The sequence below is a fragment of the Myiozetetes cayanensis genome, unplaced genomic scaffold (genome assembly GCF_022539395.1).
Source record: "Myiozetetes cayanensis isolate MyiCay16 unplaced genomic scaffold, myiCay2020 scf15, whole genome shotgun sequence".
NCBI classification, from domain to species: Eukaryota; Metazoa; Chordata; class Aves; order Passeriformes; family Tyrannidae; genus Myiozetetes; species Myiozetetes cayanensis.
The window spans coordinates 5715168-5737173 of NW_026087159.1; the positions used below are offsets into that span (position 1 = coordinate 5715168).

General features: G+C 42.6%; 1 protein-coding gene and 1 non-coding gene across 3 annotated transcripts; both read left to right on the forward strand.

Moving 5' to 3' along the window:
* The first annotated feature begins 1657 nt into the window (after positions 1-1657).
* On the forward strand, positions 1658-12583 carry LOC126637292 (PABIR family member 2-like). Of its 2 annotated transcripts, none has more exons than XM_050310447.1 (10): positions 1658-2100; positions 2398-2476; positions 3723-3779; positions 4157-4200; positions 4281-4335; positions 4562-4663; positions 5849-5937; positions 6473-6537; positions 8847-8943; positions 10017-12583. In XM_050310447.1, the coding sequence occupies exons 1-10, from the start codon at positions 1985-1987 to the stop codon at positions 10165-10167; spliced, it is 855 nt and encodes a 284-aa protein (XP_050166404.1). In that variant the 5' UTR covers positions 1658-1984; the 3' UTR covers positions 10168-12583. The 2 variants fall into 2 exon arrangements, with proteins under 2 accessions (XP_050166404.1, XP_050166405.1); XM_050310448.1 differs by having other exon boundaries at positions 1659-2100; positions 6476-6537.
* On the forward strand, positions 9794-9936 carry LOC126637586 (small nucleolar RNA U109). Its single transcript, XR_007628354.1, has one exon. It is a non-coding gene; the product is annotated as a small nucleolar RNA U109 (small nucleolar RNA).
* Positions 12584-22006: the final 9423 nt, after the last annotated feature.

Genomic DNA, 22006 nt, shown 5'->3' on the forward strand with positions numbered 1-22006 from the left:
CCTTCTGTTCCATAGCACAACTCTCCTGCAGGCACCTCCCCTTTTCTCTGCCTCGTTACCCTCCTCAGCCATTTGAGGGTCACCTTGGCAGTTCCCACTTTCTCTTGTATCCATATTCCCACTGAGATTCTCTGGGCTATAGCAAACCCTGGTCGGACACTAGGATGATGAGGCTGGCACTGGAAAATTTGAGCACGTGGAGCAGATGTTTTTTAGCTCTCAGACACATTTTGGATATTGTTGACTTTTTGCTTAACAGCTTCAAATGCCCTGTGCTACACAGGACAATGTGTAACATCCTTAGACAAGGAGAATGGTGCAGGTTCTGTATTAAAAGTGTGGTGTTGCTTTTAGTGAATGGTGGCAGAGAAACAGCATTTTCCTTTTGCAGCACGTCCTAATTTTCCAGTGAATTGGACTGATCATAATTATTAGAAATCAAGCAAATAATGTAGATATTTACCTTCTTGAGCTCTGCAGGAGATGGCAATTCTGTATCATTCCAGAGAAAGGTGTCATTACTGGCTAGGATACATCATAGGGTAAGCAATGGCATGGACTGTGAAAGGTGTTTTCCTTTTGCAGTAATACAAGACAAGGAATTTTGTCTTCAGGTTTTTCAATATAAATACATATTGAAAAATCCTGTAAATATTTAAATGTAACCTTGTGGGTCCTTTAACTCATATTGGCTATTTATAGGTACAAAGTTTCTCATTAATAGTATCAGTTCAGTGAAAGAATTGTGGGTATCAACAAAAACAGTTGACGAGACACACACAGAGCCTTTGAAGGTAGAAAAGGGGAATACACACAAGTCAGCCTTGATTAACAAAAAACACAAGCAGGTACCATAATAAATAGCTGCAGGAACAAGAGTTCTACTGGGTTATCTAGAAGAACCTGCCTTCAATCATGTTCAAATAAGATTTGTATAGCCATATTCCCACTTAAGGAAGTTAAAGTGATAAAAATCCTAACTATTCTATCTTAACTGTTTCTGTACCTAGCACTCTGGAAAAAGAACAATTTCCCAAGAGAAAATGAAGAGATGTGTAACAGACACGTAAGAGACAAATGCGTACATTGCAATTGTTACTGTAGAAAAATATTATGAAATAAAAATTAGTAAGCATGAACTTTGATATTTTGATCACTCAGAACCGAATTACCAGGGTCGGTCACAAACTCGAACAGAGCCAAGAACTAAAATCACGTGGCTTATAATGAGTTTTATGCCAGACGCTCACGCACTCGTTGTGCATCAAAGCCCCAGCACGTGCTTCAGCAGCAAAGGAAGGCTGGGGAGGACACCAGGAAAGGCTGTGTGATTGAAGTCCGAGAGGCCCCAGCCCTGAAGAGGGTGGCAAAGCCTTTTCCCTGCTAGGGAGGGAGCCATGCCCAGGGACAGGGACAGGCCCAGCCGAGCGCGGCCTCGGCCGGACTCGAACCCGGGTCCCCCGCCAGGCCCCGCCCCCGGGGGCGGCGCGCGCGTCCTGGCGACCGTTGCACCGTTTCAAACGCGCGCACGCGCGGCCCCGTGGCCAATCAGCGCGCGCGTCGCCCGCGGGGGCCGCCGGGAGCGCGCCCGTCGCCGGGGCGCGGAGCCGCGGGGCGGGCCCTCGCCCGCACCGCCCTGCCCCGCGCATGCGCAGTGCCCGGCGGTGGGCGCGGAGCGCGGTCGGTGCCGAGGGAGGCCCCGGGAGCGCCCCCAGAGCGGCCCCCGCGGTATCGACACCGGCACCGGCCGCTGCTGCCGCCGCTGCTGCCGCTGCGGGAGCCATCGGCCGCCCCCGGGCCGCCCCCGGCATGCGGCCCTGCTGCGGCCGCCCCCCCCGCCGGGCCCGGCGCACCCCGGGCTGAGCCCGCGGCGCCGCCCGCGGGGCCTGTAGGGCCGGGGCAGCGGCGGCCCGAGGAGCCGCGGCGGCCGCCCGCGGTGAATGGGCGCCGCGGCGGGGCGGGAGGAGCCGGAGCCGCCGCCGCGATGGCTCAGGAGAAGATGGAGCTGGACCTGGAGCTGCCGCCGGGGAGCGCCGCGGGCCCGGGCGACGGCGGCGGCCTGAGGAGGTCGAACAGCGCCCCGCTCATCCACGGGCTCAGGTGAGGGGCCCGGGGGGCTCCGGGAGCGGCCCGGAGGGCCGAGCGAGCCCCGGGCCTCGCCGCGGGCTTTGGGCAGGCCGGGCGCTCCCCGGGACGTGCCCCCTGTCCCTCGGACACAACGCACCCCCCCGCCCTCCCCTGGCTCGGGGAAGGGGCTCCCCCAGTAGCAGGGGTGCTCTTCTTCAAAGAAAAGCCCGTTCTCAGGCCGCAGCGCGTGTCGCGGCGCAGCGGAGCTCTGAGCAAAGCGCGCCTCGAGAGAGTTTTGTTCACCAAACTTTTGTTTTCTCCCCCCTGCAGTGACAACTCGCAGGTGTTCCAGCCTTACGTGCTGCGGACTCGCAGGAACAGCACAACAGTTATGAGCCGTCATGGAATGGTGAGGAATCATAAGCATGTCACGCCTGCACACAGCGAGGAGTAATTGGAGTAGAGAAATGAAGCTGAACTTGGTCATTTGCACTGTGCATCCTGTCGAGCTTCCAGGCTGCAGAATAAGCATTTTTTCAACTGCAACTGCAGTGAAATAATACTGGTGTGTGAACTGTGTCCCCCCAGGAAGACAACAGTAGCTGAAGCTATATGAGATTCCCAGTCTTAAGTACAGTCTTAAAGTTAGTTTAGACCTGACTGTGGGTTAGAAAACTATTTTCACAATTAGAAGTCTTGAAAGAGTGTTTTAATTTGTGTAAAAATGGAGGAGTCACAGTTTTTTGCTGATCTGCTCGTCTTTTTTTTTTTTTCTGCAAAGTCTGAACACTAGATCTCAGAAAATTATTTAAAGAAGAGTAATTTATTTGTTGCTCTTTGTTGTAAGTCTGGTAGTCTACAGAACTGCAGTTGTTTATCACTTCAAAGATGTAGCATTTTTTTTCACCTTTTCCTTCTCATATTTCTCTGTCTTATCTAAGGATAGTGAAGATTAAGTATTGCTTTTCTCAAAACCTGTAGAACTTAAAGTCCCCGAATAAGTGTTTTCTATGCCTTCTGTTCAGAAAAAGGTGAGATGGGATTTTAATTCAAAATCTTCTGCTGTGAGATTTCTTTAAAATAAGAATCCAGAATTTTGGCAGTAGAAGTGGCAATGGACACATGGATGTCCAGAGTGGGAACTGTTGACCCATTTGTGTGTGATGGAGTCAGAGTTCCAGAGAAATCAGATCCTTGAGATTGCAGAAGGAAAGCTTTAGGGAGCGTTGTTCAAGACTGGGCTGAAACACTGAGGTTTCTCTTTTACAACAGAGAGCTGGGTGAGAAAGGTCCTACAGGGGTTTGTCATCTTCCTCTGGGCAGTGGGGAATTGTGTAAAGATCATGGTTTCATTTGTAGCATCTCACTTGTTTAAGTGGCATCTGTAGCTATTTGTATACTTGGGATGTTGAGCAGTATCTGCCTGCGAGTCAGTTCTGTGCTGCCTGTTGAGTGATACAAGGAATTTGTAAGTGGTAAAACAAGTCTTTTCTCTTGAAGGTCAGTGTTTGCTTTTTGCAACATTGTTTGAGTCACCCACAGGTAGTTGTACAGCTCATTTTTAACTCAGTAAGACTGTAGTTAATGGTAAATACTATGTATACAAGCAGTTAAAGTGTGATTTAATCGTTGTGGCTGTCACTTTTTTTTTCCAGTTCTTGTCATCATCTCCTATTCGTATTCCTAGCAGCCGACTTCATCAGATCAGAAGGGTAAGTGGAGTTTTTATCTGTGTATTTGTAACAGAATGAAAAGTACTATATAATATTGAAGTACTTACATAGTGGGAGTTTCTTTCCTATTGAGTTTTTCAAGTACTAAAGAAAACTGTGTATTTTTCAGGACTTAATTTCAACAAGGGAAGTGTTTGCAAGGCTTATTGTTATGTTTAACCTACCTTGCATTTTTGAAGTGTTTCATTTAAGAGAAGCAGTGAGCTGGACTGGTGGCAGTCTTGTCTTTCTTTCTGTAGTGGTTCTACTGCTCATATTTCAATTGTGATGGCAAATCATTGAATCACAAGTGTTATTTCAAGTGCCTGTGATGATTCAAATGTTATGGGGAAACTTAGGACATTTATTTCCTACAGGAGGAAGGAGTGGATTTAATGAACAGAGAAGCAGCACATGAAAGGTGAGTGTTACTGAAAGAAGGTGGTAAAATAGCCAGAGTTATCCTTTTTGTAGCTACTGATGGGGTTTTTTGTATTCTAGGGAAGTGCAAACAGCAATGCAGATAAGCCAGTCATGGGAGGAAAGCTTGAGCCTGGTAATCTCTTTATAGATGTTTCCTATTTAATTCTACTTTCACACTCAACTGATGAATTTAAGGGAAAGAGAGGAATTAACTGTGAATATAATTTAAGAAGAATTTAAGCTCATCTGCTTTAGCTATTTTGTGCATTTGACCCAATGACTTTCCATTACAAGGTTGTGCCTTGGATTTCAAGGTAATATTCTGTGCTGGTGTTAAATCTGAAACCTTGTGTTCACAGAGCGACAATGACTTGGACAAGTCTGAGAAATCTTTTTCCCCAAAGAGAATAGACTTCATTCCAGTTTCACCTGCACCTTCACCTACAAGAGGAATAGGAAAGGTAGGATGAGTGAAATACCAATATTTCAGAATTCTAGACCAAGCTGAGCTCTGAAGATGTGTAACTTCACAAATTGTTTTGTAGCTTAAACAAACCCAAACAAACAACACAACCGAATAAGCACAAAGGCCCCCAAACACACATTTTAATGGTTTCTAAGAATCAGAACCTGTCTTGGAGCCTGCAGAGTTCAGGCAGGGAAACACTGGATGTTTTCAGTTCCTGCTATTTGTGCAGTGTGTGTGTGGGTTGGAGTTCTAGCTCTAGGGTAGCTGGAAGGGGTCATGAAAGTAATCATGGACATGATCTTCAGCTGCAGAAGTGGGGGGATGCTGGGGAAGAAGTGCCAAAATTGGAATGTGTCATCACGCAGAGTAAGAGTAGGTGAAGACTGCAAATCTGTGGTGGTAGGGATTAAAATGTGTCCATCAGTTATGGAAAGGAAGGCACAGACACTTGTTTGTGTGCTGAACTTGCACCAAGAACATGGCAGATGCTGGAGAAAGAGGTAGCACAGAGAAACTGGCATCTGTGTTTAAAGATGACCTTGTTTTCACTCCCTTTTGTGGTTCTGCTTTTGTACTGCAGTATTTTCCTGCAGGCCCCTACCAGTGTTACTGCATGGAGCAGGTAAATGTGTTCCTGGGATAACGCTGGTGCTGGCAGCTGGTCCTGTGCCTCTGGAATCAGCTGTAAAGCAGTAGTAGATAACTTGACAGATTTTTGTATTGAGCTACGAGCATTCATGGGCTAAGCTCAAATTAGCTGTGGAACCACAGAGCTAAATATCCCGTTCTACTCTGGAATATTGTCAGTTTGCAGGTCAGATGTACCTTGAGTAGTTTCAACTTGTTTAAGAAGCCCCTCAAAAGGGGTAAGTCCTGACTACTGTACTGCTGCTTCTAAATGTGACAAAGAACAGAAGAAACTGTCTTATTTAGAGAACAACGTCTATTTCAATTTCACGTTTCTCGTGGGTTTCAGTTTTAGGTTAATCTGAGCAGAATTGCACAAACCGTTACGTTTTTGCAAGTTTAAGTTTTAAATATTTTCAAGGTTGTGTTTGATCGTCTCTGCCTAGTTCTGTTGCTAGCTTTTCTTTGACTGGGCCTCAGAGGGTGGGGTGAAACATCTGAGTGTTTTGAAGGAAATTCACGGGTGTCTTGATGTGCCTTTTTCCGGCAGCAATGTTTTTCACCGTCGTTGCAAATGTTTGTCAGCAGTAATGGGTTACCTCCAAGTCCTATTCCCAGTCCAACCAGGCGATTCTGCAAGTAAGTGACTTGTGCAAGTAAAAGCTGTATGTTGGGTTAGAATTGGAATTTAAGCCAAAGATTAATTAAAACTGATGTAAAGGCATTAAAAGAGACTACAGTTTTGCAAGAGCCAAAGTATTGCCATGTAAAAATGCTCTGAAAGCTCAGCCTTTACCAGTGGTAACTTATAGAGCTTGTGTCAACTTTAAACTAGACTTGGTAAATTGTGGGGAAGTACTTCAAATTAACTTCAGTAACTTTGTCAGCAGGTTGGTTTTATGTAAATAATACACATCATTTATAAATGGATAGAAATGAGAATGCGATGCACAAAGGGAAGGAGAAAACCCTAAAAAACTTACTGCAACTTTCTATGGCAGATAATCTGCTCTAATAGGCAGCATTTATTTGTTATCTATGTATTTAGATTCCCTAAAAATTCCAAGTTGTGCAGGAACAGTTTTGAAGAGTGCTTCAAATGCTGTGGTTGTGTTTGTTGGTTTGATGTGACTTGGAACCTCTACAAACCTGACTTTGAGTATGCTCTCTCTAGCAGGAGGAGTCAAAGTCCGATCAACTGTATCAGGCCCAGTGTTCTTGGCCCTATTAAAAGAAAAGGTATGTGTATTTACCTTATCAGATGTTTTAATATGGATGTAGTTTTGCAACTGGACATTTTTATGTTTATGCAGTAACATTTTTATGTTACTCTGTAAATATAATACATTTGTATCCATGGTGAATTGGAATTTGCTAGTTATAACTTAGAAATAAAGTAGCTAGTCTAAAACACAGGAATGAAAAACTTTAAAAGTAGCTACTGCTTGAAAGAGGCAAGGTTTATTATGCATCAAATGAAACATTACGAATGTTTGTAAGCCCTGACATTCCTACAAGTACCACTGAACAGTGCACACCCTTCAGATCATCTTAGGAATGTTGCTTATCATGCAGTATCTTCTAAACTTAGTACTGAATGTTTGTTTTCACTCTGAAAGTTCAGAAGGTGAGTGTTTAGAGAAGTGGGATAGTGCCCTTTCCTCCTGATGGGGGAAAACTGCGTTCTCTCCTGGAAGTATTCCATGTGAGGATATTTGAATTACGTCCCAGAGCGAGTCTGAGGGTGAGATATTTACAGGTGAGCCACTAGCTATGCTTAACCTTTTAACTTAGGCATTCTTAACCACACCAAAAGCTTGTCCTTTTATTGTACAAGACTTATATTTAGCATTTGATAAAAATTACTGTTTATTGTTTGGCTTTTTTGTTTTTTTAGGGCTGCTTGTTCTGTCAGGTTAAAGAGTGTTGTCTAATTCGTACTGACTTGACAGGAGAGAGAGACAGGTTTTCTCATAGATGCCAATTCTATCTTGGCTGTTATTTTCTGTGAATTTTAGAGGCATTTAAATGGAACAAAAGTTTGTTAAGCTCAATGATCAATAAGGGATAGGTATTCATGCCTATGCTTTACCAGCTTGTAAAAGCAATGCAGATGAAGACTGGGTGAGGCTTTCCTCACCCAATCCACGTGCTCCCGAGGAGCATCTTCTACAAGGTGGAGATACAAGCTTGCCTTTTTTTATTTGAAGTATCAAAGAGTTTTCAAAATGTTACTTCATTTTAAAACATCTAACCCATTTAAATGAACTTGCTTTCTTTTCCTAAACACACGAGCCCGTTGTCTGAATTTTAGCAGTGGCTTTATGGTCCATATTGTACAGACGTGACATGGTAACAAATGGGTACCATGATATGGGGGAGAAAGCAAGCCATGTGTTGAACATTTCACTGCTCTAGGGAGTTAGTACTGGTAGGCTGTGCAATGTGCTGTAGCAGTGCAGATTTGCCTTTGTGAAATTTCAAGGGGCTGAAGTGTTACCTAAGTTGGTGGTTTATTAATTTTTGTATAAGACCAAGTATTTTATAAATGTTTTTTGCCGATTCTGCTTGCTAGAAGTTGTTACTCCTTACCTTTAAAGAAGGAAATGTATTCCTGTGGGCTAAAGGAAATAGGAAATCTGGGAGGGTTTTAAGTCTTTTAGCAGTATAATTTTCTTGCAGAATGTAGTAATAGGTACTGGTTTGCTGTAATGCTTAACCTCTCTCAGATTTTCAAACTGACACTACAACTGCTGCAAAGTGTAGGTGAAAAGACAGAAGATTTATTACCATTTCATGGTTTTGTTGTCAGACTAAAAATGAAAATACACTGTAGCTGAGAGGGTTTCTTTTTTTTTTAAACTTGTTATTTGCAAGTTCATGATATTTCCAAATGTCTGTTTTATAGCAGCTATTAATGAGCCAGGTCATTCTCAGGGCAGATTATACTCAACAGATTATATGAATTTTCCCCATCATATTTAATCTTTTAATTTCAGTAGATGGTTACAGGTACAAAGGCAGTCTGGTCTCTGATGAGTAACTGGAAATGCTTCCACATGACAGATTTATTCTATTCAGCGTTCCTGTAAAAGTGTACATGTGCATCAGAATTTGTTGTGCACCAGAGAGTGAAACTGAACCAAGCTGGCATTATTATTTTCATAATCACTAAGAATTTTAATCTCTGTATTTTGGCTTATGTCAGTTACCTCATCTCAGCTCTGTGCTTAAAATTAAGTTACAGTAATTAATTTGCCTTAAATTATTTTGTCTGCAGTACAAATAGCAAATTTTATGTCTTTAAGATCGTTGTAGCCCCTCAGATATTGCTGGAGGATTAGTTAAATGAAGGATAGACTGGATGGTTAAACAGCAGCATCAAGTTAATGTCTTACTCAAGTGCTTGCATGGCTGAATTGGAGAACTTATGTTACAAATGCAACCTTGGAATTTTGTGGGACAAACCTCTCTTTCACAGCTGACAAATATAAAAAGGATGTTCCAGAGTCTCAAGTGAGTTTGATTGTTTGCACTGTTTTCCTCAGGTGAAATGGAAACTGAAAGTCAGCCAAAGAGACTTTTCCAAGGAACAACCAACATGCTTTCTCCAGATGTTACACATCTGACAGATCTCAGTTCATGGTAAAATATTTCATGTGCCCTGAAATGCCAAAACAAGGAATGTACATTTATCATAAGCTCTCCTTTTTTTTTTTTTCTCTCCAGGAAAAAAGTGCTTTGTCTGTAGCTCATGCATGTATATTACTGGGAACTATTCCTGTGGGAGTGTAGTGTGGCAACAGTCCTGCTCTTTGTGTTAATTTTTTGAGCAGACTTTAGCCTAGATTTAGTACATCAAAACTTGTATACTGAATATAATTGTTAAAAATCCCCATTGATTCATCAGCAAAGTTACTTTGCTTCATCATTTCAGTATGTTGTAGGTACTGGTCGTACAGTGTCTGTGGTACTTTCCTGAATACTTAGAAAATGTGTGTGAGTACTTAATAGTTTTTGTCCCTTCATTCATGAATTTTAATTAGTCGGTCGTCTTCCTTTACTGTGATCATAAAAAGCCACGTTCTTTTTTTGTGTGTGGAGTCAGATACTAAGTATTCAATAATATGAGCTGTATTACTGTAATTTCAGTTTACAGTAATTTTCAGTTTACCTACAGACTCCAAACTGCCTAGATGCTTTTTTCATGTTGCTTCTCCCTAAATTGCAAAAGCATCAATTTATGTGCCTTCTGGGATCTTGTATTGGGACTTCAAAATCCAAACACAGGAATTCCTTACTTACAAGAGAAAAATAGGTTTCAATCTTGCTTTGAGTAGTGCAATGTTAAAGAGCATACTGGTTAATTAATGACATCTTTGCTGCAGTGCTGATTAATTTATTATTATTCCTTTCCTATAAGCTTTTAAGCTTTTAAACTCATTAGTTTTCACCTCTTTTCTATGTCTGATGAAAAACAGCTTTGTAATTTATTTTGCATGTTAAAAAAAAAATCAATTCTGCTCCTCATTCCCGTGAGGAGCAGGAATATATATAACATGCTACAGAAAACAAGGAGTTTTCAGGGCTGCCAGTCTTGCAGTAAAGACTGAGTGGTAGTATAGGTCTCCTACATGTTCCCTCCAAGGGGAAAGCACGTTAACTCTGTGCAGTCTCCTCATGCCCGTGTACTAAATAACCTTTTTCTCTTTCCCCAGCCTGTCTTCAGATATCCTTGATGGGAGTAGCAGCAGTGTTGGCTCTTCCTCTGATTCCCTGACTAAAGGCAGCATAACCACCGAGTCTCCAGTCACCTGCTCCAACTCCTGCTCTTCCTTCATACTGATGGATGACTTCTCACCCAAGTGACTTACCAAGTCCTGAGTCAGTGTCTGGCTGTGCTGTCCCCTCACTGTACACTTGTACAGAGAAACGAACTCTGATCCTTGAACCATTAATATGAGGTTTATTAAAAGGAAAAAATTGTTGTTACTGTAATCCTTGGCTACTTTCCAGTGATTTTTTTTTTTTATTATTATTTATCCATTTAATGGACATTGTAGACCATATTAATGTCTGGGTTTGCGAATTTATTTTTTAAACAAGATTCTGCTGATATTATACTAACTTTTGCTTTCAGGAACTTGCATACACTTTTTGATTCCAGGAATAGGTATCTACCTATTAGTGTTGCAATTTTTAGGAAAGTACTTCTATCATTATCATGATCACTATGTCTCGGGAAATAACTTGGTTTGGAAGGATTTGAAAATACTAATTTATTCTCTGGCACTTCTACTATTGAGTAAAATTATTCTTCCTTTTTTTTTTTTTTTTTCCAGTCACTAGCCTCAAATTCCTTTATGGAAGGGAGAAAAAATATTTTATTTTCTTAGTGCTGCTAGTCATTTTTATTACAGAAGACCACGTTGGGTGTGGAAATCTCACTCTATTACATTAAAATAAAAACCCCACAACAAAATAACTAATGACTGTCACTTTTGCCATCGGTGAAGAAATAATACTAGTCTACAAACACGATTAAATTAGCTGCATAGTTCTCTCCCCTGATCATTTATCCTACAGATTGTATGAAATAAGTTCAATATTCAGTAAGATTGGGTGAAGGATAATTAATCCACGCCTCGACCGAAGACATACAGTGCAGATAACTAAGTTAATTAAACTACTGTGTAGGAGAACCATGTATGGCACCATCGATGTCTCCTGTGGCATTGAGGTCATAAGTATTTTTGTGCCTTAGGGGACATTGTTACAAAATTATGGAATGTAAACCAAGAGGGGTGGGTGGGGAAAGTCCTTTGTGTACAGCTTGTTTATAGAGTGCTTACCCTTATCCTGCCGTGGATGCTGCTTTCCTTAGCGTTCCTCCCCGAGGCGTGCGAGGTGCTGTGGGCAGGCCCAGCTCTGGTGAGGGGGCAGCCCAGGGGACACCCCTTGCAGCTGCTCTGAACAGAGTTTGTCCCTTTGTTGGTCACGAGCAGGGCAAACAGCTCAGCCAACACTCAGTCCCTAAGGAAAGACTTTGGATTGGATACGAGCTCTGCAAATTGCTTGGTGAAGGAGCTCTATTTGAGCTATGAGTAGTCTTGATACAGTACCTTGGTCAGTCTGAGGTAGGAATAGATATTTTACTTTTTAAAGACTATAACGGGGCAAAATAAATCCGTTTGTAATCTACTGTGTTATGCTATTTATTATTTATAACTCTGTAAAAAGTCTGTGGTGATGAATTATAGTATTTTTTTATGATTGAATAAGTTTTTTATGTTCAGTAATTGCTGGCTGGTTTGTATTTAATACGCAACATTGTCTGCCAGAATCATAAGCTTCCATTTTTGAATGTTTGTAACATAAATGCTTTTGTTACCTAAAAGTACAACTTGTGATCTTTCTGAAAGAAAATAGCACTGAATTTAAAGTAAGATTATGTGCTTTAGAAGTGAGCACAACCTCTGGCAATACTGTCTGCCTAGAAGGGGAGGGGGAGAACCATAGTTTTTTTTTGTTCCGAAGAAGCCGTTGGGTATCCAGAAGACATGTACATACCAGATTATTTTTAAAAGTGTTTCCATTAAATTGTAAGAAGTACCAGAATGGGCCAACAGTGGCACTATTATTTGTACTACCATTTTCACCTGTGGAGCGTTAGTTCCCCACTTCAAATAAATGTGCATATTGTAAAATATTGTCCATTGGTGCCATTTTTAAATGAGCTCTACAGTATTTAATGTTAATTTTATTTGTATATGCACAGTGCTATTTCTTGAATTTTTGATGTCTTAAATCGCTTAATTATTTTTTTATTCATGCCTGTATCTTCTGTGCCTTCTTGATGCTGGAAGAAGGCTCTTTTTCCATTGCAAAATACTGATGAACAGTCTGTGATAAAATCCAAACCCTTACCTGTGCCCCAGTTTCCTTTTACCGTGCTTTTACTGGTACCGTGATTTAGAAATCTGAACAAGGGGTGGCAGGAGGGGGAAACCTATTGCATGCTTTCTTAAACCTGAGAAGAGCATAGCTATTGCTTATTTTTGGCTGATTTACCTGTACAATTGATGTATTCCAGATTTGTTTGTTAGTGGAGAGTCTTACCTGAGTGCTGGCCTCTGTAAACATTCGAATGTAAGCTGCATAAAGCAAGCGCACAAACAGTCACTCTTGTTACAGCAGTTTTTTGTAGTGTTCTGGCTGTTCTCCACTCCTGGAATGTCTTACAAAAGACACTGCTCTTTTATAAAATATATACTTCATGCACACATTCGCTGTGTCTGTGGTTTCAGGATGAATGTTGCCGTGTAAAAGGCCCCAGGCAGGCCCAGGTTCTCTTTCACACTTGCAGCTGTAACAACACTTGTTCCTTTTGAAACTTAAGTTTTCTAATATGCTGGTTATTGATACTTGCACTCAACTGCACGTGAGTTGCTGCTGCTCAAGGATGGATCAGTATCTCAGGGTAAAGGCTGCCCAGCCCACACTAAAACTGACTGAAGGTTGCATTTCTAGATTTTTTGACTGCCTTGTCTGAATTAAGAACCATTTGGGGAAGAAGGCCAGCTGGTGCTGGTAGTCAGCTTTAATGTATAATTATTGACACTTAACAACTGGTTTTTATGACTTCACCAGACTTCTTTCTTCTGAATTGCCATGATGACTGAGAATTCCTGTCTTTCCTCCACTTCCCGTTTTTATTATGAGGAACCATTGGTGCATATCTGCTGCTGAGAATCACCAGTGATGAGTTATCTTTAATGTTGTAATTGTTGAGAACAGAGTTAAAATACCAGTGTAATTCGAGCAGCATTTTAGATGGGCTATTTTTAATATGTTAATTAGCACAGCATTACGACCTTGGTCTTTGTATGGCTCATTGATTAGCACTGCCTTTAGCTCATACCCAGAGCATGCTGAATCCTCATTTTGTGGGCTTAAAATGCTGGAAGGATTTTACCAATGCTTTAGAAAAATGTGTGTGTCAGCTGTGGAACTCTGTATGTTTTGATAATATCAAGTGTTCTGCATCAGGAAATGGATCACAGTGTGCATGTTTCATTTTCCTTCATTGAATTTCAAATTGGGGATCATGGGCCCAAAGGCCTGCATTTAAGGGCCTGTTTTTCTGACTGTATGTGATTAAATACTTTCTCCTACAATGAAAGTAATTAAACTGTCAGTGGGTGAGGATGTAAATCTGAGTCCTGCAGACTTTATTGGAAAACTCATTCTTGAAAGGCACAAGGAACTCTATACTGTATAAAGACACTGAAGTGGGATTTCTTTTTTTAAGTCATGATAAAAATAGAGAATTCATTTTAACAACTCAAAATGCTAAAAATATTTTAAATGTAAGGCTTCAGCTGGGCACGTTTCTCCAGGCAGATTCATGCTGGGAGCTGTCTGCAGAGGTGAACCAGAGCAGGCTTAGGGGAATTTGGAACTCTGCTTCTGGTGCACAAACACAATAGACTGACCTTGGGAAATTATTTTTTGCAAATATTCATGTTCTTATCTGTATACCCTGCTAATACATTGTGTGACAAAAAAAGATGAGAACTTGTTTTTCCTGAAGGAATTTTATCTGCATATAATTTTCCTGGTAACTTCAAAATAAAAAAAGCTTTGCATTAACATAGGTTCAAATATTTCATGAAGTCAGAGGCCTGTTGCATTTGCTTTTTTGGAGTAAAGGCCAAGGAATCTTTTTGGAGCTATGCAAGCTGACCCTTATATTCCAGGGTTGTTATATGAATGGCAGCTGTCCATAGTAGATGGAAAGGGATTTTGCCTACCATTCAGTATTTCAGTCTCTCTTGAAATCTGTTAACTAATCCTTAGCAAATTTGGTGTAAGATGGATCACTGAAGGTAGATGACCCAGTGAGAAGGGTGTAGTAACTGGCTCCTTTGATAGTAAAGAGTTATAGCCCTGATTTAAGCTTATCCAATTAATTTTTAAGTGAAAAATGTGGTTTTCAAGTGACTGAGACTTTTCATGAGGGTTTGCATTGTTCAGACTTGGAGAAAAAGGCTCCTTGCAGGCAAGTCTTTGCTTAATCCACCCCCAAAAGAGCGAGTGAGCTACGCTTGCCCATTGGAATTATAGTAGCAGTTGTTTCAGCTGGTTTTGGGGAAGGCAGGGAGTTGGTGGCTGGGTTTCCTTAAGGGCTGGTTATCTAATTCACAACAAAGACCTTTGTCCTCAGGCTAAAATCAAAAGTAGATGTTGTTTTAGGGCAAGTCTGTTTTCTGAGGGAGCAATTATGCCGCAGAGCTGGTTTAAGCATGATAGCTGGGGTTTGCTTCCTGCTGTGCATGAAGAGCCTTCAGGAAAAGCGGAATGTAGGAACAGGGCTGCTGATCCCAGAAATGCAAACGCACACCACTGCCACTGTAAATGTCCCTGTACCTCAGGGCTATCCACTTATAGTGGACTGGGCACTCTGCAGAAGTACTCTGTTTCAGTCCAAACCATTTTTGCATTCAAACTGCTTTTTATTACTTGCTTTTAGATCCTAAAGCCCTTAGGTTTGAGACTTGCCCCTGAGTAGCGTGCCAGGGCCAACATTTTCTTTTTAAACCTGGAGCAATTTGGTTTGTTGTTGTTGCATTATAAAGTTTGGAAATGGGAAGTAGGTAGGTTCTTGCTATTAACAAGGACTGCATGTTAGCTTGGGTGAGCACAAAAGAGTTGGGGGGGTTCAAAGAAATAAGACCTGAAAACACAGAACAAAGATGCCATTTTTAATGAACGAATTTGGCTGGTCTGACTCTTTTTTTTTAAATGCAGGCAATAGTCTTTTGAACACATCAGTAGTTAAGAACAACAAAATCCAATATGCTTCTACCTTCAAACACCTCTCCTTACTGTAAAGTAAGAATTTGTTACTGAAAGACCACAAGTTTTGTTCATCTCTAATGAACTGGGCCAGGCGTCTCTCGGTCTCTGAATAAGTTTGCAGTAACAGTTGCCTGTGATTCAACAGGCCCATTAGGGACACCAGACTGTCAAGCAGTTCCTGTCTGTCCAAAAAGCATCATCTTACACTGTACAGTATTTTTAATACCTTTAGTCTCCCTTAACTTATTTCCAAGGGCACTGAGATTTTTCACCTTTTTCACAAACACAATTATTATTTGCTGTTAATTACCATAGTTTGACAGTCTTACTAAATGGCTCTGGTAAAATTCCTGATGGACTTCTGCATGTCTCTCATTTTGGGGTACAACAGAGTTTGGGGTTTTTGTTTATTTTTCAGATAATGCAATATGTGTTTTCTGGAAGAATTCTCCATTGTGTTTCGATTCTGAAAGGCATTTGGATACAGTTTATGCAGAAGTAACTCCTATTTAACAACATGAGTCAAATGAATCTTGGAGACAATGACATGAGGTTGTTTTTTCAGAAGCTGACTGGCTTAACCCTTGCATTACCTAAAGAAAACTCCTGCATTCTGCCACAGTCTCCACCACTTCTGAACTTTCACCAAAGCTGAGTAAGTTGGCAGAAGCTCCCGGCTATTATTTGTGTTGGGACAGTTTATGATGCAGATTATGAAAACCCTATTGTGCTGGAACAAAAATATTTTCCTTGCCCCAGATAATTTGCAATTTAAATTTGTCGTGAGAACTGTAATGGTTTATCAGTGCAATGCGTGGTCAACAATTTTTTCAGTATGCAAAAGTTGCAGTCTCTACTAGGCAGGTAGGAAGCAGGTAGTATCAAAAACTATGGGCCCAAGTAGAATAAAGAGTGTAATGAAGCTAACTAGTCCAGAATGTAAGTATAAATGTTGAATCTGGCCTCTGACAAAGCTCTAAAGCCCCTAAAATTTTGGAAAATTCAGCTACTGCCATGAACTTAACAGCTCACTCTCAACCCTAGCTGTCAACACTTCCCTAGTTATGACCAGAACCTCAAAAAATTTGGAAGAAAAATAAATGTGAAAGGGGGAGCTAGAATAAGAATGCCTCTGTGCCTATGATGTATGAGTACTGATTTGAAAAATGATACAGAGAGCAAAGTACAGTGAGCTGGGACAAATGTGCTTTAAATAAGAGTTGAGGATGTGCTACAGAGAGTACGTGTAACATCTTGTTCGTGTGCAAGAACAGACTGTGAAAGAAACAGCTTTGTGTGGGAGAAGAGACATCAAAGGGCCTGAAAAAACTAGTGCTGTAATAGGAAACATTTGCCTTTTGAGAACTCATTGCTGCTGGTCACTTCTTTTTGTCCTTTTTCTCCTCCTGTATTAAAACCCAGCGGTGTGAGGAAGGAGAAGCAGCATGGGCAGGGTGGGCCAGATGGGCAACAAGGAGGGGTACAGAGGGCTCACTGAATTTGTGGGAGCTTTCACAGACTCCCTCCTGCCCCCTTCACACGGAGTTTGCTTCAGCCCTGAAGTCTGTAATTATGTTTGTTGGACAACCAAAGCAAGGCTGGAAGCTCAGCTTCTTGTCTTCATCAGCAAAGTTAGTGCACAGGATCACCAGCTCTTGTCAGACGTGCCCTAGACATGTGGGCAAAACTCTTCATGGGGGCAGAGCGGGAATGAAAGGGGAATTAAGGGTATAGGAGTGAGGCAAAGATGCCCCAAAAGCTCTGGGCACTGTGAGAAAACCATGAGGGACCTGGTAGGACAAGGGACTGTAGATAAAGCACCATAACTGAGCAGGAAGGAGGAACATCACCCAGCAGGAGGGAGATGGCACAGCAGGAGGCTGGTGGACACACCTGGTGTGTAGAAAGTGATGGTTTTTCTGCAAAGTGCCCTGGTTACTCTTGTTGCCAGCAAAAAGCTCACACTGAGGAAGCAAGGGTTGTGGCACAGCTGAATGAAGGCAGCAAGCCATGCCACAGCCACATCCTACAACCTGCATCTGTCAGGGCGGTTGTTTTTGAGGAGTAGGTGAAGTTTTTTGGCCTTACTTTGCATTAGCAACAACGAACACTGTGCATATAGGGCTTACAGAGAGCACCAGTGCCAGCACAGCACAGCACAGCCCTGACTGTGCCGGGAACTTCGGACCAGCTGTGGGAAGTTCATGGGGATTGGGATGGCCACGGGATGGCGTATCGTGGCTTGCAAAGCGCAGGACGGTGTTTAGTGAGCTGTGGTAGTACTGCCTGAAGTGCATCTGAACTGAACTCACCCTGCAGCTTCTTTCATTACTAGAAACTTCTAATGTTTTCTTTCTTTTCACTCACAACGTAACCTCTTCCTTTCAGAGTCAACACTAACTTCCCAGAGTGAGGGTTTGGACTTCTTTGTGTTATTAAACATAAAACTGATTTTAAAAAAGGCAGATGCTCTTTGGTTCGAAGGATAACACAATCCTTTGCTAGAGGGGACTTGTATCAAATTTACTGACAACCTGAAATGAATGAATAGGCCCTGCTCACAGTGAGAGAGCTTTCCTAGGAGCACACTGGCTGTTTTCCCAGCCCCATGAAGCCTCTCAGGAGCCCGCTGTGGCACATTTCGATTGGGTTTAGCAGATTGCAGTGCACAAACTGGTTTTTTTCCCACGTGCTGATGCTGCAGTGTTCCCATCAGACCGCACACAGGAAGCATCCTTCTGTCATTTCTCTGTGTGGGCACATACAGACCTGTATCTTGGAGAATTTTCAGTGGCTTTGGCTTTGTAACCTGCAGTCACAGGGAATGTTTGCCTGCACGGAGAGCGTCCAGCGTTGGAGATGTGCTCTCTGTGTCCAGGTGAGTGCTCAGGTAAGGCTGGCTGGAACGTGTCTTGGGGTCTGCTGCTGCTTTTGACACAGATGGGATTATTTACTGAAAACCAAGGTGTAAAGTAGGCAAGCACCAGGCTCAGGGTGTGTGCAGGGGAGAGGCTGCAGGGTCACAGTGTAGGCTGGGATGGTCCAACCCAGCCTGCCAAGGAGCTGGGGGAAGGTGGGGGAGCCTCATGGTCTTCCCAAAGAGCTTTCAGATCCCTCCATGGCAAGTGCTGTGCAAGGGCTGAGTACTGTCAGCACTGCTGTTGCTGGGAATTCTGGTTTGGCCCCTGGATCAGTGACTGGCCTTGTTATGCCTGTGCTGCACGTAGTTTTGACTGGAGTTGGGAGCGGTTTCTCTGCTCTTTCATAGTTTGCCTTCTCCTTCGCACGTCTCCAGCAGGAAGTGCAGATTCAGCAGGCATTGTATGCCTCAGCAGCCTGCCAGCTGCCTTGCTGAAGCTAATTCACAATTCAAGTCACTCCTGATAAGTTTGCAAACAATGTGCAGTGATTTCTGAGCTAGATAGCAGCTGAGCTGAACTCCTCCGCTTCCAGCCTGTCAGTTGGATGAAGCTCTGCATTTACTTTGTGAAGCTCATGGGTCAAACATGATCTTAATATTTCGTGCTTCTGTGATGTTTCATAAAATTCTTACTTGTTTAGGAGTAATGTTGAGTGTCATCATTATTATTAAAACTCTCAAATGAGTGTGTGGAGGCACAGAGAGGGCATACGGTTAGTCTTGGTTAAATATGAGCTAGAAATTGAACCCAGGACTTCTGACTTGCACTTTTTAGTTCTTTGATCAGTGGATAATTCTGTTGCCCCCTTTTATAACACACTGGAATAGCCTGGGAATAACTCCAGTGAAAACAAGAGCAGCATTTTTTTCTTCGGCTAACTTCATGTGGCAGCCACTGGAAGCTGCTCTGAGGAACTGGCCCAGAGGAAGCCACTCTGCACTTGTGGCTCATCAGCCCTGGCAGGAAACAGCAGGTCAAAGTTAGAAGGAACTTAAAGGCTGAGTGGTGCAGCAAACACTGTTCAATAGTCAGTAGGGGAGGTTGTCTCGGTCCTTATTCCACTTGCTCTCTGTTTGTTCACATCTGTTTAACCAGAGAGATGCCAAGGTGATGATGTATCAGATAAGGATTTGTGGGTGAGCCTGTGCCCTCTCCTGATCTGAGCATAGCTCTCTCTGGAAGATGGGGTTGGTACAGAAAACACACTATTTAATCTTACTGTTTTTCTGAAATTAAATCCTCATGACTCTATATCCCAACTGGGCAGATACTGTTTTTTCAGATGTGTGTAAAGTCAGTAGTCACAAGTGTAGCAGCCTAGAACTGCAGGGTTTGACCATTCTGTGCAAAAATTGGTACAGTACAGTGGCAGGAGTAGGAGTATATATTGCTGCTGTCAGATGACAGCCGAGTTTTGCTCCAAGGTAAGCTTGGGGAAGCTCATCATAGTGCACTTTCCAAAGGGCATGAGGTCACATTACAGGCAGACTTACATTTTGAACTATATTTGTCACTGTGCCATGAGTTGGGTCTTTTTTTTTTTTTTTTTTTTACTTCTCCTTCAGTACTGGAATTGAAAATTCAAGTTGGAGAAATGTGAAAGCAATTGGGCCTAATCCATTCCTGTTGTTACTCCTTTTGTTTTCACTGGAGTTACTCCAAGGCTGAATTCAGCATATGATGAACAACTTGTTCTCCAAAGTTGGAACTTAGGGGAGAAGGTTTTAGGGATGATCACGCAACTCTGAGGCTCCTTCTCAAACAGCTGAAGCTCCCATAAGAGGGATGATATATGGTGAGTTCAGGTTATTGAATTTAGTGCAACATTCTAGTAATAAGCCCTCTAGTCATAATAAGACATTATTATCCATTAGAACAATTGCTTGAATGAAACCCAACTGCTCGCTTGCTTAGATTAGATGGAAAAATCCTATCTGATCTCATTTACCAGTCAGCTGACGCAAATGGTTCTGATCCTGCTCCCTCTCCTCTCAGCTTCTCTGGAACCAGCCCCTCCAGGGTTGCCACTTGTGAAATGTCGCCTGTTTTTCACGTATTGACCATCTCAGCTGCAGCCTGGGGAAGTCTCCAAAGAGGTTACAAGCCCTGATTCTGTCTTGGTGAGATGGAAAACGGAGAGTGCTGTAGGCTGTGGAAAAGCTGATCATTACCAGCTGAAGACTAGGTGCTGTTCATTTGGGTTTGGGTTGTTTGTTTTGTTTGGTTTTTTTTTGGGGGGAGGGGGGAGGTTTACAGGAGGGGGATATTGCTGTAAAGAACAAAGATGAAACTCTTTACAAATCTGCTAGAATGAACCAGTCCTCAGTGCTGCTTAATTCCTCCTGTGCTCCTGTGAGCTGTTGGAGGGGTCATGGCAGAGGCAAGATCCCCATGGTAAAATTAAGCTTTTCTTTCTTGGAGAAATAACCATTACCGTCTCTCTGGCTCACTCCATTTCATTTACTTTCTAAACAACTTAGATCACAAAGGGCTCCAGGAGGGGTGTAGAGCTTGCAAAGAAAAGGCCTGGATGACTTTCTCCATTTAAGAGAGTCTTGTGAAAGTTGTGCTTCCTGCCCTTGCCCAGAGAAGAGGATTTATAACAGATGCTGCTGCGGCCGTCACTGTGTGTGATTTGGAGGGTGGAGGATGCACCAAGCTCGCCGTGCTTGGGAGGCCAGAGCAGCTTTCTGCTGAACAACATGAGTCCTGTGTGACTAATGGAAAATCCCTGTTCCAGAGCCCAGCTGACACAGGGACCGGAGATCCCCTTCTTGCCTGAGCTCTGACTTGTTGGGGCGCGTCTCCTCACAGCTTTGCTCAGGCAGTTTCCCATGCCACGGCCATGGTATGTCCTTGGTCTTGCTGAGGTTGAGCTCTTCTCTGTTCCTTTCGGATTTCATCTTCCTCCTCTACTTCGCTCCTGACCCGAGTGGGGATGCTGCCTGCTCTCCCTGCTACTCCTACTTCCAGAGCCTCTCTGTTTTCAGTGATCCAAGCTGCAGTTTGTGCTCCCACAGCCTTGACTACCAAGGATGGTACAGAACATGCTAAGAATAGAAACAGCACTACAGGAAGGGGCATTTATAATCTTTATTACGCCTAATTGGGGCTGGAGGAAGTGTTTCTCCAGCACCTCAGCTGAAGCACAAGGTAGAGTACTTTCTTCAGCAGTTATACACTTAGTAAGTAGCAAGGAAGAACCTTTCATTTTTAAGACAAAAATAAAGCAAACTTTCAATCCTACTAAGTCCTGACTTACTTCTCTCCACAGCAGAAAATGCATTCACTAACAAGCTGGTCAGAGTGATGATCAATGAGATGCTGTTTTCACATAGATTTAAGATTTTAGGGATAAGGCAGAAAATTTGATGTGGTCTACACAGTTACTGGCCCCAAGCCTCAGTGGAGCAAACACCAGGTAGCCAAGGAAAACAGAAAGAATAGTTAAAATCTTACAAAGCACAGCATGGAGGGATTATCATGCCAAAGTTTGGTTAAAAATCACAATGCAAAGAGGATCTCTGTCTTCTAGAAACTTCAGCTCCTACTGTTTGTCCTCCATGCTGCTCCAAGACGTAATCACTTCCCCAACTTTACTTGGTCATCAAGGGTGCTGTAATTTGGACCAAAACTTCTGGAAGACTTCAATATTAAACCAAACATGTTATTGCTCAGCTTAATAGGATAGGAGGGGATGGATTTTTCCTTCTGTGGCTGGAGTTCTGCAAAGTGCCCAAACGTGATATAAGTGTATGGATTTGTACAACAGGGATTTGACAGAGTTCAAGAGGTGGGATGTGCTCAGCCCCCCTGCAAGGTGTTCAAGACTTGCCTTCTCTGAGAGCCCAGCACCTGATAAAACTGTAGACTTGTGCCTCCAGGCCTGCTGCACTCTTATTTTGTCTCCTATTTGGGTCTTTGCT

Excerpts from the sequence above, each read along its gene's own strand:
- LOC126637292 (XM_050310447.1), top strand. The coding sequence starts at position 1,985 with ATGGCTCAGGAGAAGATGGAGCTGGACCTGGAGCTGCCGCCGGGGAGC. Across the intron at positions 2,101-2,397 it reads CCGCTCATCCACGGGCTCAG|TGACAACTCGCAGGTGTTCC; the intron begins GTGAGGGGCCCG and ends TCCCCCCTGCAG. Across the intron at positions 4,664-5,848 it reads CTACAAGAGGAATAGGAAAG|CAATGTTTTTCACCGTCGTT; the intron begins GTAGGATGAGTG and ends TTTTTCCGGCAG.